Below are 20781 nucleotides of genomic sequence, written 5' to 3' on the forward strand. Positions count from 1 at the left end.
TTCTGTTTTGGGTTGTGTGTGTGTGTGTGTGTGTTGCCTGTGTGTTTCATTACACTGACATTAAAGGCAAACTTTGTTGGTTGTGATGGAAATAATTAAGTTGAGACAACTGAGGGACCGTTGTATTTTAAATGCCTTAAACGTTGGCATAAATATTTAAATAGATTGTGCTTTTTGTCTTGTGTAGCTTTTAAAATACATAAAAGGCGATTGTTAAATAGAAAAAAAAACATAACGGCATTTAAAAAAAGTTTTAGTGTGACTTTCAAAATATAGTAGCCTAATAAAAAAGCTTACTTTTTGTTTTTGTTTTAATAAACTGAATTTGAAGAAACACTAATGCGCATTCATGACAGCGATAAAATATAAAAGAGCATGTAAAAATATATGAAAGAACAAGACTGACAAAAACAGCTTTGTCAACGCCTACATTTATGCGCAATTCAATAATTTGACCACATGATGGCGCTGAATTCATGCATTTTCATTTTCCCTGTGTTTGTTGCAATGAAGGTAGGCCTACAACAAGGAAATTGACATATTTATTCTATATTTTTCAAATAAAATATAAAATGCCATTATATATTATAGTTTTTTTCTTACACTGTCCATACCGTGCTCTTAAATTTTATATTTTTTTGCTATATTTTTGTGATGTCAGGTCATATTGGTCATGTCACGTGGACCTGCAGAAAACAGATTCTAAGGATGATGTCCATGATACAGAAATATAACATTCTCCACTTTCCACTTTATGCTTCTGTCCTAGATTGTAAAGACAGACAATTTAGAACTTGTTGTCCCTTTGTCATTTTGTGTGCAATATTCTTAATTATCCGAGGGTGTGTGGTTGTCTAGTTTCATTCGACCACACGATGGTTCGAAAACCCAACATGTTTTAATTTCCCTGAGATTAAATAATGTCAAGATGCCAGAAAGGTTAACTATACTGTAACCTTCATGTGTGTTATCATTTATTAATGAAGTGAAAGCTATTTCAAGTTCATCTAAAATATATGCAGGCTTATTTAAATGATTTTTCTAATATCATACATGAAACATGTTATCTGGCAGTATTATGTGGTGCCATTATTTAATTTGCTGCAGTGGCTTTCATTAAAAAAAAGTATGATTTTCATGTACATTGCAAGCCTGCTGTAAGTTGAGTGAGGTCTGATTGAATATTATAACATTAGGAGGGTGCTACAAGCATATATGCAAGTTATTTTAAATTGTAATAATATTTCACAGCATTACAATTTCACTATACAGAGTATTTGCTTATAGTATCTGTGCCTCATTTGGGTCACAAGACTACAGGGGCCATTCACATTACTCTCTTCTTCAGCTTTTTTTTTTTTTTTTGAAAGAGTCGTCCATCTCTAAGGGTCTTTTGTGTCCAGTCATGCCTTCTGTTTGCCATGACGACCCTATTTTACAGGCTTGGGGTGGTGAATCCTGGGTTTACCAGTGAGAGAAGAAAAGACGGAGAGGAAACCCTACTGTGTATAATCTGCTTCTTCTCTACTAATAATCAAATTCATAGTTTATGCTCAAAGGCTTTCAGCGAACACACTTGAAAATATGGCAGATCCAGCCAGTCAGCTAACACTCTCACAAGAGAGCAATCTGTTAAACCTCTTACACGAAGCCGCTGAGGAACTGAGAGGAGTTTTACATTCAGCGAAAGCAAGAGAAGACACAGGCCATGGAGATTCAGCTAGACTTCACACAAGGCTTTTGCAGGTCCTCAGGACGTTTTGTGAGGTTCACACCCAAAGAGTGTGTGTGCTGAGAGAGGTTCTTTGCGGTACAGCAAGCACTCTCACTGGGCATAGGATGTGCTCTAATTTGGTACACACACTCCCAGACGCAGAGTCTCAAGAGAAAACAGCTGATGTGGGTAAGTGCTTCATGAGAGGCTTGGGAACTTTGGAATCTGTGTGTGTGTGTCTTGCGTTGTTGGAAAGCTTTATTGGCATGACTGATGGAGTACTACATTGCTGAAGCATTCATATTGCATAACAAAAAATATATAAAATAACTAAATTAAAAGAAGGTAAAAGAAAGTTCAAAATTGCAAAAATATAATACAAGGCTGTTCCCTCAAGTTATAATTATGGTGTTGATTCCACAAAAATTGCAAGGGCTCTCAGATTATGACAAGCTCAAATGTAATTGGCTCACTTGAAAATCTACACTAGAAAAACTTAATTAGGCTACTTTTATTCTGCAAGAAAACATTAACGCATTGAAAAATGTGACAGTAAAAACATTTTTAATATTACAAAATAGTTTTATTTCAAATCAATTATGTTCTTTAGATCCTGAAATCTAAAGTATCCTAAAAATATCCAAAAAAATCTTAAGCAGCACAACTGTTTTCAACACTGATAATAAGAAAAGTTTCTTGATCAGCAAATCAGCATAGTAGAATGATTTCTGACGGATCATGTGACACTAAAGACTTAAGTATTTTGCCATTACAGGAATAAATTACATTTTAAAATATATTAAATTAGAAAACAGTTAATTATTTTAATTTTTACTTGATCATAATAGTTTTCTTTCAAAAACAATAAAAGTCCCCAAACTTTTGAGCTGTGGTTAATTTTAGTTAATTTGTAATTAAAGGATAATTTCCATAAAGGAGAACTTTTGGGATAATAAATACCTCCTCTTTGATCCTTTGGACATGGCCCTGAATATCCACTCTTTATCTCTAATAATATTATTTTTGCACCATTTTATTTTCTGATCTAGGCCTTTTATTAAATCTGTACACTTGTTTTGTCTATTTGATGCAGGGTAAAGGAATAGAAAAAAATTGTGCAATAATCTTTCATATGCACACAATCATGACAATATTGAGTATATTGTGTATTTTTAGATGCTTCCTATGGATCCCACTTTTACCAAGGCCACGTGACTGATGTCATTCTTAACGTCCTGGAAGATGTCCACGTCATTGTGAACCAGTTCATTGTAATGAGCAAGAGACTTGACACTGGTATTACTTTTCTTACTGAAGTCAGTGAAGAGAGAGGTGATCTAACTGGTACTGGACCTCTGGATACTGCAGACCACATAAAACCAGAATCATGTGACATTAGTATTCCACTGGACCAGCATCCTGAAGACCACTGGCTAGCAAATGTGCAGTCAACAAGGCTTTCGGATTCAGTGAAGCGCTGTAATGTGTGTATGGATGACAGAAACACGAGGGAAGAGAGCTCACGTGAGGAAATAAGAGTACACTCACCATATAAAACTATGGTGACTGACTGCAAAAACTCTCTGAACATGAATGGTGAGGTGGAGGAAGAAAAAGAGCAAGAGGAGAAAGAGAAAAGCAGTGGAGAAGGCTGTGAAAGATTGAAGAGTACATTGGTAACTGTTGGGTAAGTCTATATTAGTAATATGGGGCAGGTGTGGAGTAACGTTAATGATGTTTCACAAGTGCTGTTGATTGGTCCAACAGCATCCAAACGATAATACAATATATACTTTCCATTATTCTTTTTAAAACAGTCTTGTGCTAGTGAGATAATATTTCACACAACAAATTAATACTTTGTCTAGATAATCTTACGTTCTTTCTAATATATAGGCATACAATCTGTCAAAAAAAGGAAGAAACAAAAACATTTTGGTTCATTTTAATTTTGTGAATTTCTTAAAAGGGGTTCTATTATGCCCTTTTACGAAGTCTTGATTTTGTTTTTGGGGTGCACTATAATATCCATTCATGCTTGAATGTTCAAGAAACACGTTATTTTTTTTACATATTTTACATTTTTACAGCACCTCTCTCCCCAGTCTGCCCCGAACGTGCCATGTAGTTCCGGTTCCGATGAAGCCCCTCCTTCTGAAATAGGAAATGTGCTGTGATTGGTTAGCTGGCCTAGTGATTGGCACTGTTTAGCGCGTGTTCGGGAAATCTCCCGCCCCTTCATAACTGCCAGCTCTGACTGCTCAGATGTAAATATTAAGAATGGCGTCAATTTCAAACCAGTGGAAGCCTGATTCAGACTTAATATTAGCAAACAAGAGAATTGTCCAGAACGGTTTTCATGCATGGACTTTGCAAGCTCTGATTTTCACAGGACGTTTATGTTTAGTGGTATGTTTGTGTGTTTTTTGTAATTTTCTTAAACATTTTAGATACCATGTTAATGTTATACACTATTAATCATGACATTTGTCGGAAAACTATAGTAATACAAACAGTAATCGATCACAAAATCAAAGTAAATTTTCCTAAGGGGTTGGTGAACAATCTTACAAAAGAGAGAGCTCACAAAAGCTACAGTAAGAACTACAGCAATACTGTAATGTTGGCTAGCACTGCAGGCAAGTGGAGCCAAACAGGTTCTGGAAGCTGTTCTCCATAAAAGGTGCAGCACACAGATAAACGTTGCGGTTAAAAAAATTTGACCAATCTTAAATTCATCAGCCAGGCCTTGTCCCCTTTTTTGTTAATTCTGTGGGCGGGATTATTTATGAGTAACATTGTGACTTCATAACGCCCAAAAAAACCTCAACGTAATCCAAAGGAGCCGTCCCTTGTAAGGGAAAGTGAATTATGTTAAATAAAATGTCTCCCTTTGGAGTGGACTTTGAGCTTCTAGCAGATCTTTTTTGTGCTCAAACAGCAACATTACACACTAACTAAAGTTGAAAAAGTAGAAAAGAATAATAAGACCCCTTTAAAATGCTATATTGCAGTCATCTTGGACTTAAACTGACACCCAGCGTGGTTTATAGCATAATTGCAAAAGCAATAGTTTTCTGTTACCAGTGTCATTGTAGAAATATGCTGGTCATTCAAGCATGATTCATTTATTTTGTGAGCAAAAGTGTCCAATAGCATGTTGGTTACTGAGATAAAGCAAGTACTATACAATGGTCATGTGATCTCAACATGGTGGGTTCATGAGGCCACCTGCTCTATATCAAATAAATCAGCTTTTATTAGGCCACTGATATGACTGGATGATCACATGATGAGTCTGAACATGATTTCAAAAATACTATTAATTTCCTTATTCGTACATTTATTAAAGGGATAGTTCACTTTGAAATTAATTTTTGATATGTTTTAGCTTACCTCAAGGGCATCCAAGATGTAGGTGTCTTTGTTTCCGCAGTAGTTTCAATTTTGATATTTTTAGGTCAAACCGTTCTTGTCTGTCAGTCATATAATGCAGGTCGATGGACACTGTCTCAAAACACAAGCACAGAGTCCAAATTAAAACAATTCCCCATCGTCCAAATTAAACAATTCCCCATCGTAAGGACACATTGACGGCCTAAGACACGAAACGAGCGGTTTGTGTGAGAAAACGAACAGTATTTATATCGTTGTTATCTCTTGAAAACAACACACGTTTAAATGATGTGACGGCGCGGGCGGGTATAGATGTATATACATAGATGTCGCCTTGGCTACGCAGTTCATTGGAACGAAACCGTAGCCAAGAGACATCTAGTGTATATATCTATACCCGCCCGCGAGCGGGTATAGATGTATACACTAGATGTCGCCTTTGCTACTGCAGTTCATTGGAACGAAACCATAGCCAAGGCGACATCTATGTATACATCTATATCCGCCCGTGCCGTCAGATCATTTGGAAGTGTGCTGTGTTACAAGAGGTAAAAACGATATAAATACTGTTCATTTTCACACACAAACCGCTCGTTTCGTGTCTTAGGCCGTCAATGTGTACTTACGATGGGGAATTGTTTAATTTGGACGATGGGGAATTGTTTTAATTTGGACTCTGTGCTTGTGTTTTGATACAGTGACCATCGACCTGCATTATATGACTGACAGACAAGAGCGGTTTGACCTAAAAATATCCAAATTGAAACTACTGCGGAAAAAAAGACACCTACATCTTGGATGCCCTTGAGGTAAGCTAAAACATACCAAAATTTATTTTCAAAGTGAACTATCCCTTTAATGAGGAAATAATACTGAATCCAGCATTAACAAGTGTGTTTTGGTAACATGCAGGCTTGCAGACAAAGCCAGATCTTCAGAGTCTCCCAGAGTCTGCTATATAACCGCCCCATCAGAAGTTGTGAACATCTTGTCTTGTGAGGTGGTTGATGGTCTGAGTTCTCTCATGGTGTCAGGATCAGAGGAGCTAGTCAGCACTGTATTCCGCATACAAAACTCCAGCCATGTTAAATGTCCCTTCCCACTCACCATAGCAGTGCCGTTCCAGGCGAGTTACCGTGGGAACTACAGAGAGATCACTGTGAAAGTGGTGGACCCAGAGCAAAGAGTTAGCTATATCACACCTACATCTACTGAAGGCTTCTATGGAGGACAAAGGGTCTGTAATAAAGCCCATTTTCTGTTTTATTTGACTTACTTTTCTCTATTTTCAGTCATTTATTTGTGTTGGAAAGGACTTAAAACATAGGTCATTATCCAAGCGTTATACATTATACTACCATTATATTTTCATAGATTTTTGCTGTGCAGCAAGGTTGGTCTTATTTTTAGGTGTACAATTATAGCTTATGATATTTGTGTAAGTATGATGGCACTGTCTTTTCCACAGGGTTGGTTTGCAGTGGTGCGGGTATACTCTCTGGGAGTGTTTGCGGTTCTGTCCCGTTTGAGGACGGAGAGTTTTACGGTCCCTAGGACAGGACTGTCTCACAAGCTCAGTGTGGACTCCAGAATATGCCTTGACTACTTGCCTGGATCCTTCACCGCACCAGTTGTCGCTCAAGTGACGGTACATTCAAAATTTATTTTCAATCAGGCTGAATCACAAAATAACAGATCTATCAGGTAAGATGATAAAAAAAAAAAGTTTTGTAAGAATAAAGTGCTCTTAAAGATAGCTGGTTATGAAAATTGTATAATGTACTGCAAATAAGCTGCTTGTAAAGCCACCTTTGGTAACACTTTATAATAACTTTCATTAATAAATCATTAACAGACATTATAATGCTTAACAGATCATTAGTTAATATATATTTACATAGCTAGAAATATAGAATGTGCTTGTTAATGTTTACTTATTAAACATTACATGTTGAGTGATTAACAGGTCATTATTTAAAGTAAATTAAAATGCTTACAAATGTCATTAAATTTCAGGTCATATATTACCTAATACAATTTTTTTACAAAAGTACAAATGCAAAAAGGCGTTTGGTAGCTATGAGTTATCTGGATGTTCAACAGAAAACTGAACAATATAAGAATGACCAGTCACACTTTAAATTACGTGTCTTTAACTATGTACTTACGTCAAAAATAATGTTTATAAAAACTGTTTATATTACATTGTTTTGATAAATGAAAAATTGATAAAAGTACTTTCTTGAAAAAAATGTTTTTTTTTTTTTTTTTTTTTTTTTCTCTTGCTGATTTGATTCATTGAATATCATGTTTAAGGAAATATAAGTGTTGAGGCAATATAAACATGTTTTGCACCCAAATTACAATTATGTGGTGTTTTTATGTCTTTTTGGAAACTTAACCCTTTACACAAACGTTGTTACAATAGCTAAAAGTCCAATGCCCATAAAGGTACTATGTGATTAATAGTAAACATTTACAAATGATGAGTAGTTTCAACTTTAGATTGGGTACTGCAAAAACATGAACACATAATTAATCAATTATTTGTAAAGATGTGTAGCCTAAATAGGGTGAATTCAGGTCATTTTGAACACTTTGCCATTGAGATGACTGGGAAAAAGTGTCTTAAAACTAAATTATTAGTAAACGTTTAGAAACATTTACAAATAATGAATAGTTTCAAAAAGATTGGGTCCTGGAAAAACATGAACAAATAATTAATAAATGATTTGTTAAAAAAAAAAAAAAATACGACAACAAACGAAGACCAAGCGTATTACTTTTACAGACTGGTTATGTGTTAATTAATAAAATGATAACATAAATAGTGTGCGAAGTGCTTAAAATGACTAATTAAACTTTTTTCACAAAATTTGTAAATGTAAGGTTACATATTAGGTAATACATGAATCAAAGTTTTATATTAAATAATGATCTGTTAATAATAAGTTTTAAACATTAACAAGCATGTTATCTCATAGCTATTTGAATATATATTAACTAATAATCCGTTAAGCATTATATAATGTTTGTTAATGATTTAGTAATGAAGCTTTTAAAAAAAAAGTGCTTGATCGAATTGAAAGTTTAATGACATTTGTAAGCATTTAAAGTTTTCATTAAATAATGATCTATTAATGATTATGTAATGTTCATTAGTTAACACTGACAAGCACATTATCTCATTTTTCTAGTTATATATATATATTAAAGGGTTAGTTCACCCAAAAATGTAAATTCTGTCATTAATTACTCACCCTCATGCCGTTCCAAACCCGTAAGACCTTCGTTCATCTTCGGAACACAAATTAAGATTTTTTTGATGAAATCCGAGAGCTTTCTGACCGCCTTTCCACTGTCTCCGACATTTGCGTACAAATGTCACGTTTCGTGGCAGTTGCACTGAACTTTCTAATTCGTCATGAAGCGACTCTCCACTTATTAACCATGATAAAATAAATGTATGATGAATATATCCATATATATGAAAAAAAAAAAATTTAATAATTATAAAACAAAGATTTTGCACACAATTATTCATAACTACAAAATTTACTGAGAGAGGGTCTGAAGAATAATGTTTAGTGGAAAATATTGTTAATATTTTCACCTAAGTGCATACTGTGTATAAAAGCTTTTCTTTGTCTCCTTAGGTACAGCCAGTGGATGCCTTTGTTTTATCCTCTCTTAAATCCAAAAATGATTCCTACCACACTGCTCTCACATCAACCCCCTTACTTTACATAAGCCATCCATCAACCCTGAAGCTCAGACGACCTTTGACTCTTATCCTGCCATGTCCTCCTATCTCTGAGAAGAGAAGAGCTGGAGAAGATACTGACCGACCCACTCTTATATCAGGCACTTTCTCACCCCAGCAGATTAGGTAAAGTTACATTCTAAACTGCACTGTAAAAACTTTTTTTCAAAGTTGCAAGTAAAACAAAGATTACTGGAGTCTGTTTGACAAGAAAATTATATTTTTAAGTCTTTCTACTTAAAACATTTCTTGTTTAATTTAATTGCTGTTTCGTTGTAATCATTTGTGAAATTTACCAGCAAAATCTAAGTGAAAATTGTTTCAAAGTAAATCCTACACATTTTTTTTTTCAGTGTGGAGACTGGAGATAGATTTAAATTAATAATATAAATATAAATACGTGTTTTTCCCCTCTGCTTCAGAGTTGATGGTGCCTCAGTAAAGACTCATAAAGAGTGTAAAGAGCAGCTGGTAGTGCTGGGCAGAATAGAGAACCGTTGGAAGGTTCTAGATAAAGTCAGTGTAAAGAACCTACAGAACAGCTTGGTCTGTTTTGAGCTACCAGAGAGCTACGAAAGGTACTGAGTGACCAAAATCAATCTGTGCAAATGTAATATACAAATATTTAAAAAAGAAAACAAACTAAAAAAGGTCACACTTTAGTTCAGGGTCCAATTCTCACTATTAACTAACTATTAACTATGAATTTTGCCTCGATAAACTCCTAATTACTGCTTATTAATAGTTAGTAAGGTAGATTTTAAGTTTGTAATGCTTTGTCTAGAATTTGACTAAATGTCACAATAATTATTTTAGGGAGGGAACCACCGGCTTTGATCTGTGCAAGTCAAAATACTCAGTAAGGCAAGCAATTGATGCAAAAGTAAGAATAATAACTTTTATAATTACTAGTATAAATATAGCTGCAAGCAGCAATTATCGGGGCCAAGCGCAAGAAGACGACCACACATGCCAACATGGCTGGGATTGTCAGACCAACTACAGCAAGGAGCAATTAAAGACATTTAAAGATGAATTCAGGCAAAATGGCTGAAAAATCATATACATGAACTAAAAATATGATTTAATGGATTATCACTTTCGAACAATAGGTGGCGTAGTTACAAAATTGATGTGATCAGAATGAGGTGACAATGACAAACCTTAAAGGGGCAGTAAGTAAGAATTACTCCCATCTAGTGGTGAATTTGTATTTTGCAATCAAACTAATTTTGCTCTCCAGCGCCTCGTGTTTTCAAATGCGCGTTGCATCTACGGTAAGCGATATGTACCAAAAAGCTTTGACAGGATGTCTTCTAATAGCACCTCGTCGAGTTTTCCTTCTGGTGAACTGGTTTGTTATTTCAAACAAACTACAACTTGACACAACGAACAAACGAATGTTACAGTTTTGAACAAACAAAACTTACAACCTTGTTTATAGGACCATCTCTACTTTACTCAATAGCTGCTATTCATCAAAGAGCCTGTTTAACTTTTAACTATGTTCTACTGTCTATATCAGTGTTTCCCAACCTTTTTTCAGTCAAGGCACCCTTTGAAATTTAAAAAAAATGTGTGGCACCCTACACTAGTGTTGTCACGATACTACTTTGATACTATACTTTGAAATGTGCTGGGTTTTTTTTTTTTTTTTTTTTTTTGATGTGCACAAATAAATGACAGGTAGGCTACCATAAGATTTTCTTCTTCCTGTTCCTTTTTTTTTCTTCGTTCATGCATGTTACAAATGAATGAATGAATTAAACATTTTTAATTTTATATAATATATAATTTTGTTATAATTGCACAAGATAGCTTGTTTTTACTATATTTTATGTAGCCTAATAATTTCACAGTAAATCTCCAAATTAATGTAGAAACATCATAAAGACAGTATATTTCAAATAATTGTTTAATGGCATCTTTTTATGAATGAAGTGTTATTTGATTCTGATGTCACTGCTGCACTGTCACATGTGGATCCCACAAGCGTCCCATTTTCTCACAACTCTTAACGTTCATTTAAGACTTTATTTAACTAATTTAAGACTGCTCTCATGAGGATACTCAAAGCGAAAGCTCGAAAGAGAAGTCGAGTCTGGCGCGCGTCGTGTCAGCATCACAGGACAGCGCATTCTCTTTTGTATTTTCTCGCTTGCATGGTTAGAAGCATTTGCATGAAGAAGAACGTGATTATATAATGTAACGCTAGCCAAAGGATGACAGAAAAAAATGCTGCTTTAATTGCGTTAAATATTTTTAACGTGTTAAATTGAAAAATATTAATCGCACGCGTTGCGTTGACAGCACAACCGATGTGAATACGCGGCAAGACGGACGTTGTGACAATTCGTGTGTATTTGACTGTAAGCGCATCAATGAAAAATAGGCAGCTTTATGTGGACGCACTGGGAATGAGGCACGGGAATAAAATCACATGCAAGCGCAACCTCCGCAATTCAACGCCAAAAACTTATGATTTGCATTTGTATTATAAATTTGTGCGCATTATTTGTTGTTATTAGAGACTTCCGACGATCCGAGATTGATGGTAAAGATTTGTTTTTTTTTTTACACAGTTTCCCGCTGGGAAACGCTGGTCTATATAGGCTAATAAAAAAATAAAAAGCCTGTAATTAAGACCTTAACATTGACTTACCTGTCGAGAAGAAGGCAGGCAACTTCAGCGTCTCTTTTGAAATCTTTCTCCTGCATTAGCTATCCCGACATTATAGCTAATAACCCTTGTTTTTGTAATCTCCGATCACGTTTCCTTTTACGGTCTTATTGTGGAGTTTTTCGACTAAGAGGACTCGTTATCCTTTGACTTAACCGTGCAGTGCAGCCTTTTAAACTTGCCGGGGCAGTGACAAAAGCGCCTCTCACTGCTCTGCTCCGTTTCTGCTGGTTTCAGTCACTTGACGCGGGCTCTGAACGAAAACGCGTTGTGGAAACGCGTTGGCCTAGTACTTTTTGTCCCTCTCTGCTATTATAGTTTTTCAAGATGGCGGAACTACATGGAAGCCTCCGTGGACCTACCCGTCCCATGTATATAAAGATAATAAATTCTTCGTTTACGAGGATAAGTCAGATCATTGGCAGAGGTATTTGGACACCATTGAGGACATATTTATGAATAAAAATATTGATTTTAGATAATAAAATACCTAAAAAGTTACTTATTGTCAGTGGCATTACAATAGGCAGATTTATTCAAAAGTTATTAGCATTTTTGGAAATTTTGTTATAACTTTTTTACCACAAGGTGGGGCTGCCCTGAAACTTTTTGAGTACCTTCAAGGCATGGTGCCGATGACTCATACCGAGTTTCGTTTCGTAACAATACGCTAATGCGTTCATAAAGTATAGCATTTTATATCACCGTACTGTATTGAAGTCAATGGGAATTTCATGTTTTGTTCTATTATAGCGTCACCAAGAGGCTCAATCCCATAATTTTTTTTATGTGTCCTCAGAGTGAGCCCATACATCTGTGTGTCAATTTTGGTGAAAATATCTCAATTCGCTTCGGAGTTATAGACATTTATATGAAAAAACATGACTGACACCTAAAACTGCCATCACGACACCTGACACCAGACTTTGTTTGGATTTTACTAACCCTTACTATCAATATTTTCGCATTTGGGTATTGTCATATAGCCAACAACCTATGTTTCCAAACTTCTGACGTTGGTTTCATCTCGATTGGTCTAACGGTTTCGAAGATATTGGCAAATGTTTTTAAGCGATAAATCACAACGTTACACAAACCATAAGGCGAAACCTAGCATTTTTTGGTATCGTTAGACTCAACAAGGATTCAGGAACCAAATGAGATGAAAATCAGTCAAGCACAGCCAGAGTTATAAGCATTTGAAAATTTAATTTTACCACTAGGTGGCGCTGGTTCGAAACTTCTCAGGCTCCTTCAGGGCATTTTGCTGATGACCCATAACAAGTTTCGTAACAATCCGTTCATGGGTTCTTAAAATACAGCATTTTGATACAAAATTCAAAATGGCCGACACCTTAAATAGTCAATATATGGACAAATTGGATATCAGTCGATAGGCCTCAAGCCGCCTTTCCACTGCACACGACAAACGACAGCCGTCGGACCGGAAATCATTCATTTCCAATGGAGAGTCGTACGGGAGCTGCAGGGAGTTCCGATCATATGCGTATGCGTAATTTCGGATCCGATTTGATTCTAATCAAAACTATGAGCGCGAAGCTAGAATTACCAATATCTTAATACTTTAATGTAAACGCTATTCCTGCAAAATGGTGGTTATTAATACAGTAATTATGGCTGAAATAAATATTTTATCATTATTAAATCAATATTTATATTGATTAGCGCTATAAAATTGACTATTTTTTATTTTAGATGTATTGAGGGTCATTTGCTTTGTGTGGATATATTCATGCATGCATTACATTCATTAAAATCATTCATTTTACCATTGTGAATAGCCGAGGGTACGGTTGCTTCACGAGCAATTTCAAAGTTCCGTGCGACTGACACTAGGGGGCGAAATGCGACAATCGTATGCGAATGTCGTGTGCAGTGGAAAAGGGGGCTTTACGGTTCAAAAGTTATCAGCATAAATATGAGTGAAACTTTGGACAGATGGTGGTGCTAGAGGGAATGAGATAAACACACCAAAATTGTTGTTTTTAATGTTGGATCTGTCCTTTATCAGAATGTCAAACCGTTACAACTTTCCCGCAAGCGGTTCTATGGGCTGCCATAGACTCCCAGTCAGAAACGGAAGAATAATAATAAGAAGAACGCCAAAGGATACAATCGGTGCTTGGCCCCTAATTAGGTATGGGATTAAGGATTAAAGGATGTAGTATATGGTCATGCAGAATAAGGCATTAATATGTGCTTTTTAAGTACTAATAAACAGTCGATACGTAGAAATTTGCTCTCTAATAAGCAACTAGTTCATAGTGAGAATTGGACCCTAAACTAAAGTGTTACCACTAAAAAAAAACCTATTGCCCTCTCACCTTTAAAACCTTGCTCTGCCCTCAGGTTAATAGTCCTTCGCATTCAGTCCTCTGTAAAATCTTCCTACCTGACTTCCTTAGTTGAAGAACTGGAAGAAGCTGTAAAGATCTTCTCAGTCACAGTTGTGCTCCATCACGAGCGTCTGGACCCCAGCAGCGTGGTTGTGGCCACCCTGCCCAGCAGAGATGTCAGCGCTGCGCTGTGTGAACTCCAGGCCCTGGGTTACTGTGGCCCTCCAGAGCCCTCGTCTGAACTCTCCATGAGGGAGGGAGAACAGCTGCTGCTCCGGTTCAGTGGGAATATTACCGGCAATGGTAGATTAAACAAATCTTGTGCTATTTCAGAGTAACCCATGCACATTCCATACTTTCTATATTAATTAGATATTTATTTCTAAATAACTGGGAAAGAGCGGTGCCTAAAAGGCTGGTTAATCAGTCCATTTTCAGAATCTGAATCATCATGCCCATTTAAAAATTATTATAATATATAAATATTATTTTAATGCATCTTTGCTGTATATAGGTATTCATTTTACTTATTCTATCTCGCCCAAGGCATGGAGTGAGTCAGGCCTTTCGCTGTTAGATTTGTTAGAATGTTAGCTTATCCACCATATGTGTACTTGTTTCTGTGTGTGTCTGTTGGAGATCCCCTAGGTAATGAACAAACAGATTCACACATAATCACATTCCACAACCAAAGAAGAAACCGGCTGTATTTGAGATTGAAAGAAGTGGACCCCTTCGGCAATTACAGCTCTCTTTACTACAAAGGCGTAATCAGTTTATTCAAGGTCACCAAAGGTCAGCTGGTCTGGAATTGTGACAGGGCAGCCGTGTCTAAGGACTGTCCTCTAGAGGAGCCTGTCTGCCGGATGACGCTCACTCTGCCCAAGGTAAAGACTTATTCTTAAGCCCAACTGCACAGACAGACCAAGGCAGGCAATCATCAGATTATAGTACGTCAGAAATGTGTTTAATTGCTGGAAACTAGCGCATATGTGTGTGTGTGTGTGTGTGTCTTGTATATATATATATATATATATATATATATATATATATATATATATATACATAGATACATATATACATGCATACATACATATATACATACAGCCAGCAGTACCAAAGGTTTGGAAACATTACTATTTTTAAAGTTTTTGAAAAAAGTCTCTTATGCTCATAAAGCCTGCATTTATTTGATAAAACATACTGAAAAAAAACAGTAATATTGTGAAATATTATAAGAATTTAAAATAATAGTTTTCTTTTTAATATACTTTAATATAATTAACATTACTCCAGTCTTCAGGGTCACATGATCCTTCAGAAATCATTCTGATACGCTGATTTATTATCAATGTTGGAAACAGTTGTGCTGCGTAATATTTTTTATAACCTGTGATACTTTTTCAGGGTTCTTTGATGAATAAAAAGATGATGTTAAAGAAGAACTGCATTTATTTAAAATATAAATCTTTTGTTACAATATACACTACAGTTCAAAAGTTTGGGGGTTTTCTTTTTCACACATATATACACATATACAAACTTTTCATGTTAGATGTTATTAATCGATTTGACAGCACCAATAAAAAATTAGCCTAAGTCATGTTTTCTGAAAAAAGTTATCAAAATTAAACAAGTTTATGCTTAAAACAAGAAAATATCTGCAAATGAAAAAATAAATGTAAATATCTGTAAAATATACAGTATTATCTGTTAAAGAAAAATAAACTTAATTCAATATATTAATATTAATATACATTTGTCAGAAGACAAGCCCTCTCACCGAACTTTTTAGATATTTGTACTGGCAAACGAGTCAAAAATAATCACTTTTTGAAACGGTTTGTAAGTCGTTGTTGTTGTTGATTGTTTGTTACCTAGAGTGCAAGAACAGTCTGTCAGCCTGTGAGTGTGAAAGTAATACAGCACAGCCGAACAGGTTTGTGAAATCTACAGCACCATTTGTTTCTTTTGTGCACTCCAGCTCTCTCTTCTATTTTCCCTCCATTTTGGTTTGCTAAGATCTTTCTCAGATTTTCATCCTCCTGGATTTCTATGATTTAAAAATGACAGAATAAGTGAGAAGTCTGTGAAGGTGTTCTGTGCACACACACACATGCTAACAGTGTTGGTCTTCCAGACCCTCTCTCAGATGAGCTGTTATCATGGCTCTGTGATGAGCTCACTGAAGACGACGCAGCGCTTCTCTTTACGTCTCTCCATCTCCGTCGCTCCGCCGTCCAGATCGCTCGACTCCGTGCACCACACAGCCTCTCAAAACAGGCCTTTCACATTCTGACGGCGTGGAGGCGGGGTCTTCCTTCCTCATCTCCGAAATGCCCCGTGCTGGCCCACAGCTTGACCCGCGCAGGGAGGCCTGACCTTACCAGAGAGCTACTGCTCAGGGAAGCTGCAGATTACAAAATAGAGAGAAAAGCGAGAGAAACATGAAAACCAGGCCACCAGAGAGACCCATGACATTGAATATGCCTTTATTACATCAGAAATGTAGGGGCGGTTGTATATAGTAGTGAGTTGACATTTGGCTTTTTATATACTATACAATACATCCTTGTTCATGATACAAAAGGCCGAGCCTGTGAAATATTATCACAATTTAAAATAACTCTTTTCAGTTTGATTCTATTTTAAAATATAATTTATTCCTGTGTTGGCAAAGCAACCACTCCAGTCTCGATCACATGATCCTTCAGAAATCATTCTGATTTGCTGCTCAAGAAACATTTCTGATTAATATCAGTGTTTGAAACATTTGTGCTGATTAATAATTTTGTGGAAACATTTCTTTCAGGATCTTTTGATGAATAGAAAATTTTAATCTTCTGTAACATGTCTTTTATTGTCACTTTTGATCAATTGAATGGAATATTGGTGAATAAAAGTATTAATATTTAATATTTAAGTATTTGAATTTCTTTAAAAATATCTTGCTGACCTCACCTTACTGTACTTTTGAGCGTTAGAGTATGAAGTAAATTAAAATGCAATTTGACTTTACTGATAATAATGATCGTTATAATGGCTGTGCAATGAAAGTATCATAGCAAAGTATATAAATACAATAGTCAATAGTGCAATAATACAGTAACTGACTGTTTTTTTTTGTTTTTCTATGCAGCAAGAGGTTCTTGGCCTTAACATTTGGAGACATGAACTGCCGCAGCCGAACCGCAGAGCTACACGTCACAGCAGTCTGACCGGAAGTTAGGGTGGAGCTGATGACTATCACTAACCTTAGCCTTCACTATAACTATAAGTTCGACCTTAAAGGGATAGTTCACTCTGAAATTAAATTTTGGTATGTTTTAGCTTACCTCAAGGGCATCCAAGATGTAGGTGTCTTTTTTTCCGCAGTAGTTTCAATTTTGATATTTTTAGGTCAAACCATTCTTGTCTATCAGTCATATAATGCAGGTATACGGTCACTGTCTCAAAGAGCATGCACAGAGTCCAAATTAAACAATTCCCCATCGTCCAAATTAAACAATTCCCCATCGTCCAAATTAAAACAATTCCCCATCGTCCAAATTAAACAATTCCCCATCGTCCAAATTAAACAATTCCCCATCGTCCAAATTAAAACAATTCCCCATCGTAAGTACACATTGATGGCCTAAGACACGAAACGAGCGGTTTGTGTGAGAAAACGAACAGTATTTATATCGATTTCAGCTCTTATACACAGCCACGTCCAAGTGATCTTGGAAACAAAGACACCTACATCTTGGATGCCCTTGAGGTAAGCTAAAACATACCAAAATTTAATTTCAAAGTGAACTATCCCTTTAACGAATGCCTAACTGTGCGTTCACACCGCCGCCGACTTGAGCTTCCAAAGTTACCGGAAATCATTCATTTTCAATGGAAGCTGGCTTCTCTCAGCTGCAAGGAGCGTCAAATTCCTCGGCGTCGCGTTTTGGGCGTTTTGAGCGTCAATCTGAAAGTTGAGAGAAGCTCAACTTTATGGTAATGAGCTATGACGCGGTTCAGCGGCAAGCAGCGGCAAAACGCCAGCAACCAATCGGAATATAGACGTCCTTCGCGCTGGCTGATTCCGGAGAAACATACGATGTAAACTTTCGTTCCTACCAAAACATTAGTTCCGAGAAAAAATTATTAATTGCAGAGTTTAACCATCATACAGTGAAAGTGTATCATTTGCATGTGTTTTAAAGTCCTGTCAGCAAGAACGAGCAGAGAGAGAGAGATCCCCGGCCGCGCGCGCGCTTACTCACCCGAGCGCTGTCTTGAATGCAAGACTCTTGCTCTCTCTCTCTCCCTCGCGCATATTATTCAAAATCAATTGATACGATGGTGTCGAAAAAAAAACTCTCCAGTGATGAAATGTTTTCTGTGTTGACAAATCTTGCGCGATATCCTAAATTGCCGAATGCATTGCTTGTTTTTTCTGTTTACATTTCATGGTGTGACACTTCTCTTCTTCCATGATCGAACACAGAATGCTGCTACGTCAGAGCGGCCAAAGCGTCAACAAGCTTCCCCGTACTTTTTGACAAGCGTCTTTGACTGGGCGGCCAGAGCTTCTTTGCAGCTCAAGTCGGCGGCGGTGTGAACGCACAGTAATAATCCCACCCAACCACTAAACCTACTGTGAAGTATGGCTCTGCAGTTGGTTGTTATTGGATGCCAGAGATGTATAATTGGAAGTGACCAGTAGATGGCGCCGACATGTCCATGAAAAAGCAGCTTTCAAAGAATCATGCACTGCTAAATAGAAGCTCAATATACATTTTACAATAAGTTTAGAATTTGTTGACAAAACTGAAAGTAGCCTACCACTATGAAGTAAAAATGTCTTTGGAGTAGAACAAGGCAGAATATTTGCTTATAGGCTCAAAAGAATGATTGGCCTTTTTTGTCAGGGTACAGAGTCTACTGCAAGTTGCCAGGAAGTGTGAGGACGCAACTCCTGCTCCTGAGCCTAATAATAAACAGATAGGCTGGGATTAAAAATGTAACAGTCCATCCCTAATTCACTGGATTTTACATGAATTATTATTTCTCAAGGTGTATGTTAGAGCACACCCACCAAAATAATGATTGTTATTAGGCATCTGTGCGTATGAGAGTGGTTTATAGAAGAAAAGAAAGCCGTTTTGGCACTAGTATTGGATTATCTTATCTTATCTTATCTATCTCTTAAAGCATGTCACAATGTTCTTTTACACTGATAACAATTGTTGTTATTTTTTCACTGTTCAGTATTACCTTAAAATAGCTTGCAATGTATGATATAAATTTATAAAATGATCATGCATGATATTATAGCTTTATAAGATAACAACTTTGAAGAATGATATGAAATGGCATGTTTACTCATCTAGAGACTGCTGAGTCCTGTATTGTAGTGGTGTCATTGTTACATGTGACAGTGACACTGAAGCTTCAAAGCGTGTATCGAGTACGCAGCGCAATTTCTCATGAAGTTCCGTGCCGCACGTGATCAAAAACGATGCCTCACTTTCTTTCCAGTCACGTGAATGCCTCCATTTCCTTGTCGGAATGTTCGAATGCAGACCACTACTCAAGTCACTACTCAAAGGGTTTATGGAAGTTCAAGTCCATTCACTAACATTATATATAGCCTATAATAGTATTATATATTCTTCCTTATAAACAGTAGCCTATAAAAACAATATATAATAAACAAAAATAATTAGAGCACCAATAACTTGCCTTTGACTGTCATATTATTAATATTATTACATTGAATTTATTGCAGAATTTTAATATGCGAATTTTATGATCAGAAAACTGAACATTTAAAGTTGTCAGGCTTTTTGTGCTTCATGCATGAAACAACGGAGCTGCGCATTTATGGCTGCTGTTATAAATTTGACCAACCACAAGATGGCGCTGTTTTCGACAGTCCTCGTGCTTCGAATCTTTGCCCGGAACAATCAGAGAAAAACATCGAATCTTCGAGAGGCTTCTTCGTTTCTCCATTCCTGCTAAACGTGGGTTCCTTAATGCAGTCCAAATTTAATCTGACTCCAAACTATACTTGCCTGACATTGGCAAGCAGTAGGGACAGTTTTACCAAATCGGTTAAATGGAGGTCAGGTCAGCCTGTTTATGACGCCTCTCTGACGGCGATGATTAATTCATCCATGCAGCAGCACCAGTACACACACACACTGCGAGCACAGCGAGCCACACCGCAAGCCGCGTGAGTCTGAAGGGCGTTGCGGGAGATGCTTGACGTCACCAGCAGCCTGCCTCTGAGGCACGTGGAACTGTGCATGGCTTATTCACCAGCACCAGGTTTCAGTCTAGCTGTGCGAAACATTTTAAAACAACAGTGTTGGGAAATCACACTCATTGTACAGTTCTTTTCTAAGCGATTCAGCAATTATTTTAGCTTTCGCATGGTCATTGAAATTCACGCTCTAAAACATATATGTAGGCACAAATTGCTGTAGGTTTCATTCTGTGTGTGTTTTTTATTAATAATAAGGGTGTTAATTATAACATGATTGCAATTTCATGTGGTCTAGTTCAGTTTGCTGCATCCACGACTAAGCTAAAAGTGGTCATAACGACCTACATACTATATTTAATTTATTTCTTGTTTGAATCTAAATCTACAGCAGTCTATTAGGAATATGTAGTCCTGCCCACAACACACTCATTCTCATGTATTGCAACAACAACAGGCGCGCTGCAACGTGACAGCTGATGAACGTGAGCCGAGCGCCTTTGGCATCGGCCAATCAACGAAAGCTTCGCCGTGAATGGGTGGAGTCAACCAATGGGATTCGTGGCTTGCTGCGAGCACAGCCAATTGAGTTCCTCGGTGTTTTAGACCGATTGGAAAGCACGTGTACTC

At 36.7% G+C, this 20781-nt stretch overlaps 1 protein-coding gene across 1 annotated transcript; it reads left to right on the forward strand.

Annotated features, from left to right (window-relative positions):
* Window positions 1-1839: 1839 nt before the first annotated feature.
* dthd1 (death domain containing 1) lies at window positions 1840-16361 on the forward strand (the record flags this gene model as incomplete). Its single annotated transcript, XM_081389495.1, is given in 10 exon segments — window positions 1840-1903; window positions 2891-3401; window positions 6023-6434; window positions 6438-6758; window positions 8767-8999; window positions 9296-9451; window positions 13924-14231; window positions 14559-14797; window positions 15792-15849; window positions 16006-16361. Coding segments are annotated over 10 exon segments (2658 nt in total).
* Between the last annotated feature and the right edge of the window lie 4420 nt (window positions 16362-20781).

This window comes from Scardinius erythrophthalmus (genome assembly GCF_964197995.2).
Source record: "Scardinius erythrophthalmus genome assembly, chromosome: 2".
Taxonomy (NCBI): domain Eukaryota; kingdom Metazoa; phylum Chordata; class Actinopteri; order Cypriniformes; family Leuciscidae; genus Scardinius; species Scardinius erythrophthalmus.